Genomic DNA, 12,856 nt, shown 5'->3' with positions numbered 1-12,856 from the left:
TAAAGATTAGGCTTGCCTGGGACTTGGAGACACTTCCGGAGTTGTGACACGTGGAATACGTTGTGCACATCGGATAGTTCAGGTGGCAGTTCCAACTGGTAAGCCACTTCTCCTCGTCGGTCCGTGATCTTGAAGGGGCCGATGTATCTTGGTGCGAGTTTTCCTTTGACATGGAAGCGCTGGGTTCCCTTGAGAGGTGTGACCCGGAGATAGACATGGTCTCCAACTCGGAAGGTCATGTCTCTCCGACGAGAGTCAGCGTAGCTCTTCTGCCTTGACTTGGCAGTCTTCAAACGCTCTCTGACAAGCTGGACTTGCTCTTCTGCTTCACGGAGGATATCGGGCCCAAAGACTAGTCCTTCTCCGGTTTCTGACCAATTGAGGGGTGTGCGACACTTGCGCCCATACAACACCTCAAATGGTGCCATCTGGAGGCTTGACTGATAACTGTTGTTGTAGGAGAACTCGGTGAAAGGGAGGCAATCTTCCCACCTAGCTCCATATGCTACGACACAGGCTCGGAGCATGTCTTCGAGTATCTGATTCACTCGTTCTGTCTGACCACCAGTCTGTGGGTGGAAAGCAGTGCTGAAGGACAACTTGGTCCCCATGGCCTCTTGGAACTTCTTCCAGAATCTTGAGGTAAACTGGGTTCCTCGATCTGACACAATCTCCTTGGGAACACCATGAAGACTTACGATTCTGTTGATGTAGAGGCTGGCTAGCTGGTTTCCCTTGTAAGTCGTTTTGACAGGAATGAAATGGGCTACTTTGGTCAAATGGTCGACTATGAACCAGATGGAGTCATGTCCCTTATTTGACCTGGGTAATCCAGTGATGAAGTCCATTCCGACTTTATCCCATTTCCATTCAGGCACCTTGAGAGGCTGTAACAATCCAGCGGGCCGCTGATGTTCAGCTTTAACCCTTTGGCATACATCACACTTAGCGACGAAAGTGGCTATCTCTCTCTTCATGCCATGCCACCAGAATCTTTCCTTCAGGTCTTGATACATCTTGGTTCCTCCGGGGTGGATGGAATACAGGGTGTCATGAGCTTCTTGCAAGATCAAATTCTTGAGCTCAATCTTGTTGGGTACGCAAATGCGATTCCCAAACCACACGACTCCTTGCTCATCCTCTGAGAATCCTGGGGCCTTGCCTGCCTTGATCTTCCTCTTGATGCCTTCAATACTTTCGTGTCCCCTCTGAGCTTCCTTAATATCATCCATCAGGGTAGGCTTGACTTCAAGGTTGGCTAAGAATCCTGGTGCAACCAGTTCCAACCCGAAGCTTTCAAGTTCTTCATACAAGGCGGGTAGCCTTTCCTTAAGCATAGCATTCAAGAAACAAGCCTTCCTTCTTAATGCATCTGCTACCACATTAGCCTTTCCAGGGTGGTATTGAACACTGAGGTCATAATCCTTGATCAACTCTAGCCACCTTCTCTGCCTCATGTTCAATTCCTTCTGAGTGAAAATATACTTCAGACTTTTGTTATCCGTGTATATCTCACACCGCTTCCCTAGGAGGTCATGTCGCCATGTTTTCAGGGCATGAACTACAGCTGCCAACTCAAGGTCATGAGTGGCATAGTTTTCTTCATGAGGCCGTAGTTGCCTTGAAAGGTAAGCTACGACTCTGCCTTCTTGCATCAGAACACCTCCTAGTCCGTTTCTTGACGCATCACAATATATCACAAACTCCTTGTGTATATCTGGTGTGGCCAGAACTGGGGCGGTGGTCAATCTCTTCTTCAGCTCCTGGAAGCTTTCTTCACACTTCGGCGTCCATTCAAACTTCTTGTCCTTCTTCAAGAGCTGAGTCATGGGTCGTGCAATGCTTGAGAATCCTTCAACGAACTTGCGGTAATATCCCATGAGTCCGAGGAAGCTTCTAACTTCCTTCACATTGCTTGGGGATTGCCATTCAGTCACGGCTTCAATCTTAGTGGGATCGACCAACAATCCTTCTTCAGTCAAAACATGACCCAAGAATCCAACTTCGCGCAACCAAAATTTGCACTTGCTGAACTTGGCATACAGTTGGTGCTCTCGAAGCTTGTCTAGGACCATCCTCAAGTGTTGGTCGTGCTCTTCTTCCGTCTTCAAGAAGACAAGAATGTCATCAATGAAGACAACGATAAACTTGTCCAAATATTCCATGAAGACCTTATTCATGAGATACATGAAGTAAGCTGGGGCATTGGTCAATCCAAAGGACATGACCGTGCACTCATACAGGCCATATCTGGTTACAAATGCCGTCTTCGGAATATCTTGGGGTCTGATTTTCAGCTGGTAGTACCCAGATCTGAGGTCAATCTTGGAGAACACCTTGGCCCCATTGAGTTGATCAAACAGATCTTCAATCTTGGGAAGTGGATACTTGTTCTTGATTGTAACTTCATTGAGGGAGCGGTAGTCAATGCATAAGCGGATGGTACCGTCCTTCTTTGCCACAAACAGAACAGGTGATCCCCAAGGGGAGGCACTAAGGCGGATAAATCCCTTCCTCAACTGCTCTTCCAGTTGCTTCTTCAATTCTGCTAACTCTTCCGATCCCATTCTATAAGGCTTCTTATAGATGGGTCCTGCTCCGGGTATGAGCTCGATGATGAACTCAATGTCTCGGTCAGGAGGCATTCCCGGTAGCTCATCAGGAAAGACATCGGGGTATTCGCATACTACCGGCACTTGCTCCAATCCAACTTCTGCAGAGAGTTGACTTGGGTGGCTTGAGCAGAGGAGGGGTTGGAGGCAAATTTAATTTCGACTCCTTGGTCATTGGTTACAGTGACAGTCCGGTTGGCACAATCTAGCAAGCCTTGGTGCTTGATGAGCCAGTTCATTCCTAAGATCACATCCAAGCCCTGTGATCTTAAGATGATGAGGTCTGCTAGGAAGTCTACCCCATTAATGACAATCCCGACTCCTTTACATCCTATCTTGGCTCTCATCTCTGCTCTGGGGGTTTGTACCACCATAGGGTTATTCAGGGGCGTAGGAGTCATGCCACTTTTTAATGCAAACTTTTGGGTGACAAATGAATGCGTGGCTCCAGAATCAAACAAGACAGTTGCAGGTGTTGAGTTGACAAGGAACGTACCCAGCACGACGTCCGGGTCTTCCTGGGCTTCTTCTGTAGTGACATGATTCACACGACCCTTTCCGTGGTTGGGCAGGTTGCGGGGAGCTTGGTTCCTTGGTGACATTCCACGGCCTGGTCCTGGGTTCTGCGCATTGGGGCACGGGGCGTTGGGCTTCTTGTTGGGGCAATTCTTGGAGTAGTGTCCTGCCTGACCACATCCGAAGCAAGTGACTTGATTGGGGTTGCTGCTCTTGCCGGCATTGTTATTGGGGTTGTTGTAAGCTGGCCTGGGGTTGGAGTACTGCTGAGGTGGATAGTTGGTGCGGGGTGCAGGAGCTCTTGGCTGCTGATAGGTTGGCTTGACCGGGGCTAGCTGCCACGGGCGAGGCTTCTGGTTGCTGGAGCTACCCTTGCTGATCATCTTGCGCTTATGGGTGTCATCCAAAGCACGTCGCTTGTCCTCAAGCATGAGTGCCTTGTTCACCAGATCAGGAAAGGTCGGGCAGTCACACACAACAAGCGAGTACTGCAGAGTCTGGTTAAGGCCTTCCATGAAGCGCTCCCTTTTGGCAGCATCAGTGTTGACGTCTTCAGGGGCATACCTTGAGAGAACACTGAACTTCTGCATGTACTCCTTGACAGTGCTACTACCTTGCTTCAGGGCTCGGAACTCACGCTTCTTGATGGCCATGATTCCGGAGGGAATGTGGGCCTTGCGGAATTCTGCCTTGAAGTCATTCCAAGTGATGTTTCGCTCAACATGCATGGCCTTGAATCCATCCCACCAAGCTCTAGCAGTTCCCCCGAGACAGTGAGCAGCATATGCCACCTTCTCACGGTGCTTAGTGCATCCGACTAGCTCCAGCAGATCCTCAATGGTGCGGACCCAGTCGTCTGCATCCAGGGGTTCGGCAGTCTCGATGAAGGTGGGTGGTGCATGCTTCTTGAACTCCACCAACGTGGAACGTCCATTGTCGTTTCCCGCCGGCTGGCGGTTGACAGCTTGAGCAATCATCTGGAGGGCTGCGGTGTTGGCTTGGCGTTCCTCTCGGAAGGCTTGGAGAAGCTGAGCCATGTCCATGCTTGGAGGTGGTGGCGGTGGTGGAGCTTGTCCTTGGGTTTGGTCCTGACTGGCTCCTTCTCCGACTTCTTACTGCTGGGTAGAGGTACCAGTACGAGTTACAACAGGCATCCTATTGGAGCGGTCAAGGTCTCATGATTGGGAAAGATGAGGAAAGCAATATAGATGGGATGCCTAGTAAGGGGGTTGGTATGACACTAATTGTTTTCATGCAAGGGCCAAAAGCCCAAACACATACATTAAAATCCAAATGGGTGATGTAGTCGCTTACAAGTTCCCGAAGGAAAGTACGACGTCCATCAAACACATCAAAAGCAATCACAATACTACATGGTTTCATATGAACCATTACAAGGACTCGACTTCGCATAGGGGTACACGACCTATCCTACCGTAGGGGTTACTAACGGGCATATCCGGGTTGCGAATGATGCCTAAGTGGTGGAATGCTCGGTCGCGTAGTCTGGCTCTTCTGGGTCTTCCTCCTCGTCATCGGTGGCCTGACTTCCCTCTTCACTTGAAGGGGTGGGGGAGTGGAGGAGCTCAACACGGCGTTGCTTTGACGGTGGTGCGAAGAGCTTGCGGTATTCCTTTGCACTCATGCGGTGTTGCTGTGGTGGTTCTCCATCCTTTGGGGGTCTTCCGCCTCTGTATGCGATTGCGGGTTGTCCAGGGGGAGCACCTTCCTTCTTGATCCTATCCGTCTTCCCTTGTGCTTGAAGAAGAAGCGCCTTGGTCTCATGAAGTTCCTTTCAGAGTTCCATTGATTCAGAGGCCAAGTGTTGTGCCAAACTATCGGCACAAAGGCTGAAGTAGGTCTGGAATCGGAGTGGAAGTCCCTCTTCTAATGGTGGAGCTGGTGCACTGCTCTCATCCTCACCTTCCTTCCGATAAGGCAAGAAACGGGTTGCCAACTCGTCTGCCATCTCCGGAAGAAGGTCTCGGAGGCGGGTGAGAGCCTTGAGGGTTGCCGTCTCGACGGCAAGAACTAGTGTTGCCATTTGGGGTCCCTCGAAAAACCAGCTTGTTGGAGAGTCATTGGCCTTCACGATCACTTCCACATGATACTCCATCTTGGTGTCATTGATCCAATGCTCATGGTAGGTGAAAATGGGGGCTCGGTGGTACTGGCACTTCTTGAGGCTATCCTCGAGAAGCACGGGAAATCCTATGGTCAGGAACTCTTCAGGTACGGCAGCCATCTACAAAGGTTGAATGGGAGAGGTCAATAAGGGAAACATATCTTGGGTTGGGTAAGCTTTAGAAAAGAAGAGAAGTTTAGATGGTCTCAAGCTAACTAACGCCCATGATAACTAAGGCTTCCTACAGTCAAGATGGCTCTGATACCAGCTCTGTGGGGACCCCGACTCATAAGTCGAGATCATCGAATGCACGTGTACAGTGATCCCAGAGATCAATGCTCACTGAACACACAGAAGCTGAATAACAAGAGTCTTACATCCATACATACCGTCTTACACAAATTATGACCATTATGGTCAAGTCTTACATAGATAAAGCCTTAAGGGCTGAACATCAAATGAAACATAAGCAGCGGAAATCTTCGTCGATAAGTAGAACCCATTCCATCTGCCTTAACCCTACAGGCATTCTGACTGGGAAACGTCCTAGTTCGCATGCTCATCTTCAAAGAACTCTTCTTCGAACTCCTGTTCTTCCATGCCTGGCCAATTAAATAACCAGTGGCAAGCCAATGAGTACTTTGAATGTACTCACAAGCAACCCATGTTTTGGTTCAAGGTACAACAATGCATGATATAGGTAAATTTTGCGGGAAGCTAGTTTTTGAGTGCAATGACATGTTCAACAACTCGTAAGACATGCATCAGGAGAATTCAAGTAACCACAAGGACAGGTTACAGATATCAACATAAAAAGATTGGGCACCAACCCAACTCAATCATGTCAAGTCCTTTGACTTGACCCAATGTAGTGGTATCAACATAAAAAGAGTGGGCACCAACCCAACTCAATCATGTCAAGTCCTTTGACTTGACCCGAGTAGTTCTTCCCACTTATCCAAACACACACTGGTTTGTAAACATGTGGGCGTAGCCCAAGAGCGGTTACCCAACTGTCCTTGACCGTGGATATGGCTATTCGAATAGTTTTACACTCTGTAGAGGTTGCACACTTTACCCACAAGATCCGGGGAACTTCCGTGTCATCCACGACCCGCGGTACCTCAAGTACCTGGGGTAAGCACCCGATCACTATCTTTCCCTAGACGACACTAACATGGAGTCCACTCGATTGGTAGTAACCCCCGTGCCCATCATTTCACGACTTAAAAATTGTGGAGCCTTGCTCCCATATTCATCACATACCACTGGCACGGGGTACCAACGGTGTGTCCGGTGCCCCTTAAAAATGTTCTTGGCCGCCCTACCTGGCACGACCCCGTCCTGAGAGAGAGCACGAACTCTCCCCCGTCACTAGTAATGCGGGCTCCAAGCTAGTATCAGCCTAGGTAATCAATAATGCCCTTTCCCATATAAGGGTAGAGTGGTTGCGCATGTAAGGTTGGAATAACGGTCGCAACTTAAACCAAATCGTTTTTAAAAGAAACACACACACACTTGCCTCGGTACACCACTTCGTCATCAAGTGGTTACCCAACTCATCATCTCCCTCGGGCATAAGTGGCACCCGATGGGGTTTTCGAAAAGTCCTTTCAAAATACTTTGCCTCCATCACTATGCGTATACCCGTCCCTTTTTGCGTAGCACTATTTTAGCATCCTATCTATTCCCACCGGCATAACCCTCATAAGGAGGTAGGGTCATGCACAATGCAAGTATCAACAAGGAGGAAATGTAGGCATCCCACCAAAGTGGCTACCCTCTCATCATGATTCCGATGCAACAATAATAAAGTGCTATATGAAATGCATAAAAAGGGTTTCATAGACATGGTCAAAGGGCTGCTTGCCTGGCTCAACAAAGTCTTCTGGTCCAACTCCTTCGTCAGCAACGCAATCTATCGTCGCAAAATAATAACGAGAAAAATAAGGCAATAATAAAACAGAAAAACCAAAGTGCTCAGAAAAATGTCAACTTATTTTTGTTAAATACTAGGTTGAAAGCTAAGAAGGGGAAAATTCCTAGTTTTGGATTTGGAGTTGTATAATAGGAGAAATGGATTTTCAGAGGGGAATATAAATGCCCAAATTTGAATTTAAATTTGAACAGTGCAGAAAAGTTAGATGGATATTTATGAAAGTTACACCATTAAATAGGTGGGATTTTTAGAAAAATATGGGTGTTGGAATTATTGCATTTGGATTAATATATAATCTTGTGGAATTTTTGCAAGTATCCAAAAAAAGAAAAAGGGGAAGGAGCACTGTGCAACTGGGCCAGAAGGGCCACAGTGCAGCAGGCCCAGATGGGTTTCAGCACACGCGAGGCTGCCACGGCGAAGGCGTAAAGGCGAAATACGCCTTCAGCCGACGCAGCGAACCGATGCGCGCGCGTGCGTGTTTAAACCTGACGGGTGGGTCCCACCCGTCAGGGCGTGAGACTGACGGTCAGGGCCCACGGCCGTCGTCGTCTACCTCTGTACAGGGGGCGACGGCGAGCTCGCCGGCGGCGATACAGGGCACGGGAGGGTGCATGGGTGGTACCGTTGTGCTCAGGGAGGATCCGCCGTTCGGATGGAGGTGGAGTTGGTCGCCGGGGTGGCCTGGTTCGCCGGCGACGAGGTTCGCGGCGGAGGAGCTTCGGGCGTCGACGGCTCCAACCGTTTCCGGCTGCAAAAGAGGCGGGGAAGAAGGGGGAAATGGTCAGGGGCGCTCGGGGGTTCCAAATCGAGGCGGAGGAGGAGCAGGGGAGGCCTGTACCGTGGGATCGACGGCGACCCGAGGCGGTGGAGCTCGAGCTCTATCTCGAGCTCGGGCTCGTCTGGAGAGGGGTGAGTGGTGTAGGGGGTGTTTAGGGGAGTGAGAGAGCGAGTGGTGAGGAGAGGGGGGCTCGGGGAGGCCTTTAAGTAGGCGAGCCACGGCTCACCGTAGACCCGTGCGCCGGCGAGGTCCTGCTCGTTGCCACAGGGCTCGGGAGGAGCTGGCGCCGTGTCTGGGGTGTTCCTGGGCGTGGGCTACGCCGAGGGGGAGAAGAGAGGAAGCGGGGAACGCGGCAAAGCGGGTCCCTGTCGTGGCCAGCGACTGGCGCGCTCGGGCGGCGCTCTGTCCGCACGCGAGGAGAGCCGGAGAGGGAGAGAGGGGGGGCGACAGCGTAGCGTGTTGCGGACGTCCAGGTGACCTCGGGGGACACGAGGGGGAGGCCCTAGGTGGCCGGAGGCGGTTGGAAGGGGGCGGCTACTGTGCGGGAGCGCACTGTAGCGCGCTCCGGAGCGTGCAAATGGCCGGCATGCCATTTTTTGGCAAGGTGGGCACGGCCAAGCATGTCTGGTAGCTCTAGGGAGGAGTAAAGAAGCTGGGAGGGGCATTGGATGCTCTGGATGGCCACTGGGGTGAGGAGAGAGGAAGAAGAAGAGTGGAAATGGGGCTGTCCAGAGAGAGAAAGTGAGGGTTTCACCCCCAAATAATTGATCTGAGGTCTTGCCATTTCTACTTGAGGTATAAGGTGACTAGATTAAGCTCTCGTAAAAAGTTGAGCTCATGAAGAATAGTGGCAGGGGTCAAAACAGTGCCTTTTGTAAAATGGCAGAAGGTGTTTGTTGTTGGTTTGGGCAAGAAAATGAACTCCAATAGCCATGATACTCCACAGGGTGAAATGACACATATAATTAGGTCCTTCCGCCAATTTGGAGCTTATTTGGGCAAAGTTGCCAATGCAACTTCTGTAAACCCTAGAAATGAGAAGAAATGGACTTGTGTAGATCTAGTTGAGAAAATCACTTCTCCTTGATGCACCACTTGGTGTAGTGGCCTCATTTGGTCATATGAACATGCTCACAAAAGTTGGGGTCAAGGAGAGAAAGTTGGTAGTTCAAACTTGTTCAAATTTGATTCTGGTCAGAGAGGGGTTTGGGGCATTTTGGCGAGCCAAAATGGCTTTAATTGACATGAGGCTTTGCAAGGTGATCACAATATGCATTTGTGACTTGCTTGATTTTTCTTGGATTTTTATGGAAATATTTCCTGTAGAAATATTTCAAATCCTTGAAATGGGCAGAAATGGTTTTGGGAGGTTTTGTCCAATATTTTGAACATGACCATGTGTTTAAACTCATATATATGGAAAATATATGTCCACTGAGTTTCCCTAAATTTTCTCAAATATTTTTGAAAGATTAAAATAATTTTAACCTATTAAAGACCATTTCTGGCCTTAAGAAAAAGCCTTTAAATAAAATAGTAAAATAACTTTTAAAATTATATTTTTGTGGTTTATGGGAGCCCTATACCTAATAGGTTTCAAATATACTTTTTGAAATATTTTTCATACCCCAAATCAGGTACTTGCAGTGCAAACCTCAATCCAGGGGTTTTTGGAAAACTAATTTTTGAAAATACTATTTGGCCAAATTAATTTTGTAAGAAAATTCTATTTTGTACTATACACATGGCATGATCATTGGGAAGAAGTTTGGGCAAGGAGATTAAGTATAGAAGGTGGAGTTGTGTTGACTTTAAAGAGCACTTGAAAAACACAGAGAGAAAACCAACTCCAAATAAAAGCCAAATAATGCAAAAGTATTTGTTGGTCCAAATTTTCATGCTTTATTAATGCAAATGAAGAGTTACAAAATGCAGGGTGTGACAGACCTACCCCCTTACAAGAATCTTGCCCCCGAGATTCCTAAACTAGGCTTTAAAGAGATACGGAAACTCGGATCTAAGGTAGTCTTCACGTTCCCAGGTTGCTTCTGCTTCAGTGTGGTTGCTCCACTGGACCTTGAAGTACTTGATAGTGCGGCTTAGAGTGCATCGCTCAGCCTCATCCAAAATGCAGATGGGCCTCTCACGGTAAGTCAAATCAGGCTGAAGGTCAATGGCTTGGTGATCGACGTCCTTGTAAAGATTAGGCTTGCCTGGGACTTGGAGACACTTCCGGAGTTGTGACACGTGGAATACGTTGTGCACATCGGATAGTTCAGGTGGCAGTTCCAACTGGTAAGCCACTTCTCCTCGTCGGTCCGTGATCTTGAAGGGGCCGATGTATCTTGGTGCGAGTTTTCCTTTGACATGGAAGCGCTGGGTTCCCTTGAGAGGTGTGACCCGGAGATAGACATGGTCTCCAACTCGGAAGGTCATGTCTCTCCGACGAGAGTCAGCGTAGCTCTTCTGCCTTGACTTGGCAGTCTTCAAACGCTCTCTGACAAGCTGGACTTGCTCTTCTGCTTCACGGAGGATATCGGGCCCAAAGACTAGTCCTTCTCCGGTTTCTGACCAATTGAGGGGTGTGCGACACTTGCGCCCATACAACACCTCAAATGGTGCCATCTGGAGGCTTGACTGATAACTGTTGTTGTAGGAGAACTCGGTGAAAGGGAGGCAATCTTCCCACCTAGCTCCATATGCTACGACACAGGCTCGGAGCATGTCTTCGAGTATCTGATTCACTCGTTCTGTCTGACCACCAGTCTGTGGGTGGAAAGCAGTGCTGAAGGACAACTTGGTCCCCATGGCCTCTTGGAACTTCTTCCAGAATCTTGAGGTAAACTGGGTTCCTCGATCTGACACAATCTCCTTGGGAACACCATGAAGACTTACGATTCTGTTGATGTAGAGGCTGGCTAGCTGGTTTCCCTTGTAAGTCGTTTTGACAGGAATGAAATGGGCTACTTTGGTCAAATGGTCGACTATGAACCAGATGGAGTCATGTCCCTTATTTGACCTGGGTAATCCAGTGATGAAGTCCATTCCGACTTTATCCCATTTCCATTCAGGCACCTTGAGAGGCTGTAACAATCCAGCGGGCCGCTGATGTTCAGCTTTAACCCTTTGGCATACATCACACTTAGCGACGAAAGTGGCTATCTCTCTCTTCATGCCATGCCACCAGAATCTTTCCTTCAGGTCTTGATACATCTTGGTTCCTCCGGGGTGGATGGAATACAGGGTGTCATGAGCTTCTTGCAAGATCAAATTCTTGAGCTCAATCTTGTTGGGTACGCAAATGCGATTCCCAAACCACACGACTCCTTGCTCATCCTCTGAGAATCCTGGGGCCTTGCCTGCCTTGATCTTCCTCTTGATGCCTTCAATACTTTCGTGTCCCCTCTGAGCTTCCTTAATATCATCCATCAGGGTAGGCTTGACTTCAAGGTTGGCTAAGAATCCTGGTGCAACCAGTTCCAACCCGAAGCTTTCAAGTTCTTCATACAAGGCGGGTAGCCTTTCCTTAAGCATAGCATTCAAGAAACAAGCCTTCCTGCTTAATGCATCTGCTACCACATTAGCCTTTCCAGGGTGGTATTGAACACTGAGGTCATAATCCTTGATCAACTCTAGCCACCTTCTCTGCCTCATGTTCAATTCCTTCTGAGTGAAAATATACTTCAGACTTTTGTTATCCGTGTATATCTCACACCGCTTCCCTAGGAGGTCATGTCGCCATGTTTTCAGGGCATGAACTACAGCTGCCAACTCAAGGTCATGAGTGGCATAGTTTTCTTCATGAGGCCGTAGTTGCCTTGAAAGGTAAGCTACGACTCTGCCTTCTTGCATCAGAACACCTCCTAGTCCGTTTCTTGACGCATCACAATATATCACAAACTCCTTGTGTATATCTGGTGTGGCCAGAACTGGGGCGGTGGTCAATCTCTTCTTCAGCTCCTGGAAGCTTTCTTCACACTTCGGCGTCCATTCAAACTTCTTGTCCTTCTTCAAGAGCTGAGTCATGGGTCGTGCAATGCTTGAGAATCCTTCAACGAACTTGCGGTAATATCCCATGAGTCCGAGGAAGCTTCTAACTTCCTTCACATTGCTTGGGGATTGCCATTCAGTCACGGCTTCAATCTTAGTGGGATCGACCAACAATCCTTCTTCAGTCAAAACATGACCCAAGAATCCAACTTCGCGCAACCAAAATTTGCACTTGCTGAACTTGGCATACAGTTGGTGCTCTCGAAGCTTGTCTAGGACCATCCTCAAGTGTTGGTCGTGCTCTTCTTCCGTCTTCAAGAAGACAAGAATGTCATCAATGAAGACAACGATAAACTTGTCCAAATATTCCATGAAGACCTTATTCATGAGATACATGAAGTAAGCTGGGGCATTGGTCAATCCAAAGGACATGACCGTGCACTCATACAGGCCATATCTGGTTACAAATGCCGTCTTCGGAATATCTTGGGGTCTGATTTTCAGCTGGTAGTACCCAGATCTGAGGTCAATCTTGGAGAACACCTTGGCCCCATTGAGTTGATCAAACAGATCTTCAATCTTGGGAAGTGGATACTTGTTCTTGATTGTAACTTCATTGAGGGAGCGGTAGTCAATGCATAAGCGGATGGTACCGTCCTTCTTTGCCACAAACAGAACAGGTGATCCCCAAGGGGAGGCACTAAGGCGGATAAATCCCTTCCTCAACTGCTCTTCCAGTTGCTTCTTCAATTCTGCTAACTCTTCCGATCCCATTCTATAAGGCTTCTTATAGATGGGTCCTGCTCCGGGTATGAGCTCGATGATGAACTCAATGTCTCGGTCAGGAGGCATTCCCGGTAGCTCATCAGGAAAGACATCGGGGTATTCGCATA

At 48.6% G+C, this 12,856-nt stretch overlaps 1 protein-coding gene across 1 annotated transcript; it reads right to left on the bottom strand.

Moving 5' to 3' along the window:
• Positions 1 to 2,686: 2,686 nt before the first annotated feature.
• LOC147973295 (uncharacterized) lies at positions 2,687 to 4,171 on the bottom strand. Its single transcript, XM_087524632.1, has one exon. The coding sequence runs from the start codon at positions 4,169 to 4,171 to the stop codon at positions 2,687 to 2,689; it is 1,485 nt and encodes a 494-aa protein (XP_087380758.1).
• Positions 4,172 to 12,856: the final 8,685 nt, after the last annotated feature.

The sequence above is a fragment of the Triticum urartu genome, chromosome 5A (assembly GCF_056163025.1).
Source record: "Triticum urartu cultivar PI428250 chromosome 5A, HENAU_Tu73, whole genome shotgun sequence".
NCBI classification, from domain to species: Eukaryota; Viridiplantae; Streptophyta; class Magnoliopsida; order Poales; family Poaceae; genus Triticum; species Triticum urartu.
The sequence above is the reverse complement of the archived record's forward strand: the minus strand, read 5'-3'. Positions and strand labels throughout refer to the sequence as shown.

Excerpts from the sequence above, each read along its gene's own strand:
- LOC147973295 (XM_087524632.1), bottom strand. The coding sequence starts at position 4,171 with ATGGACATGGCTCAGCTTCTCCAAGCCTTCCGAGAGGAACGCCAAGCC.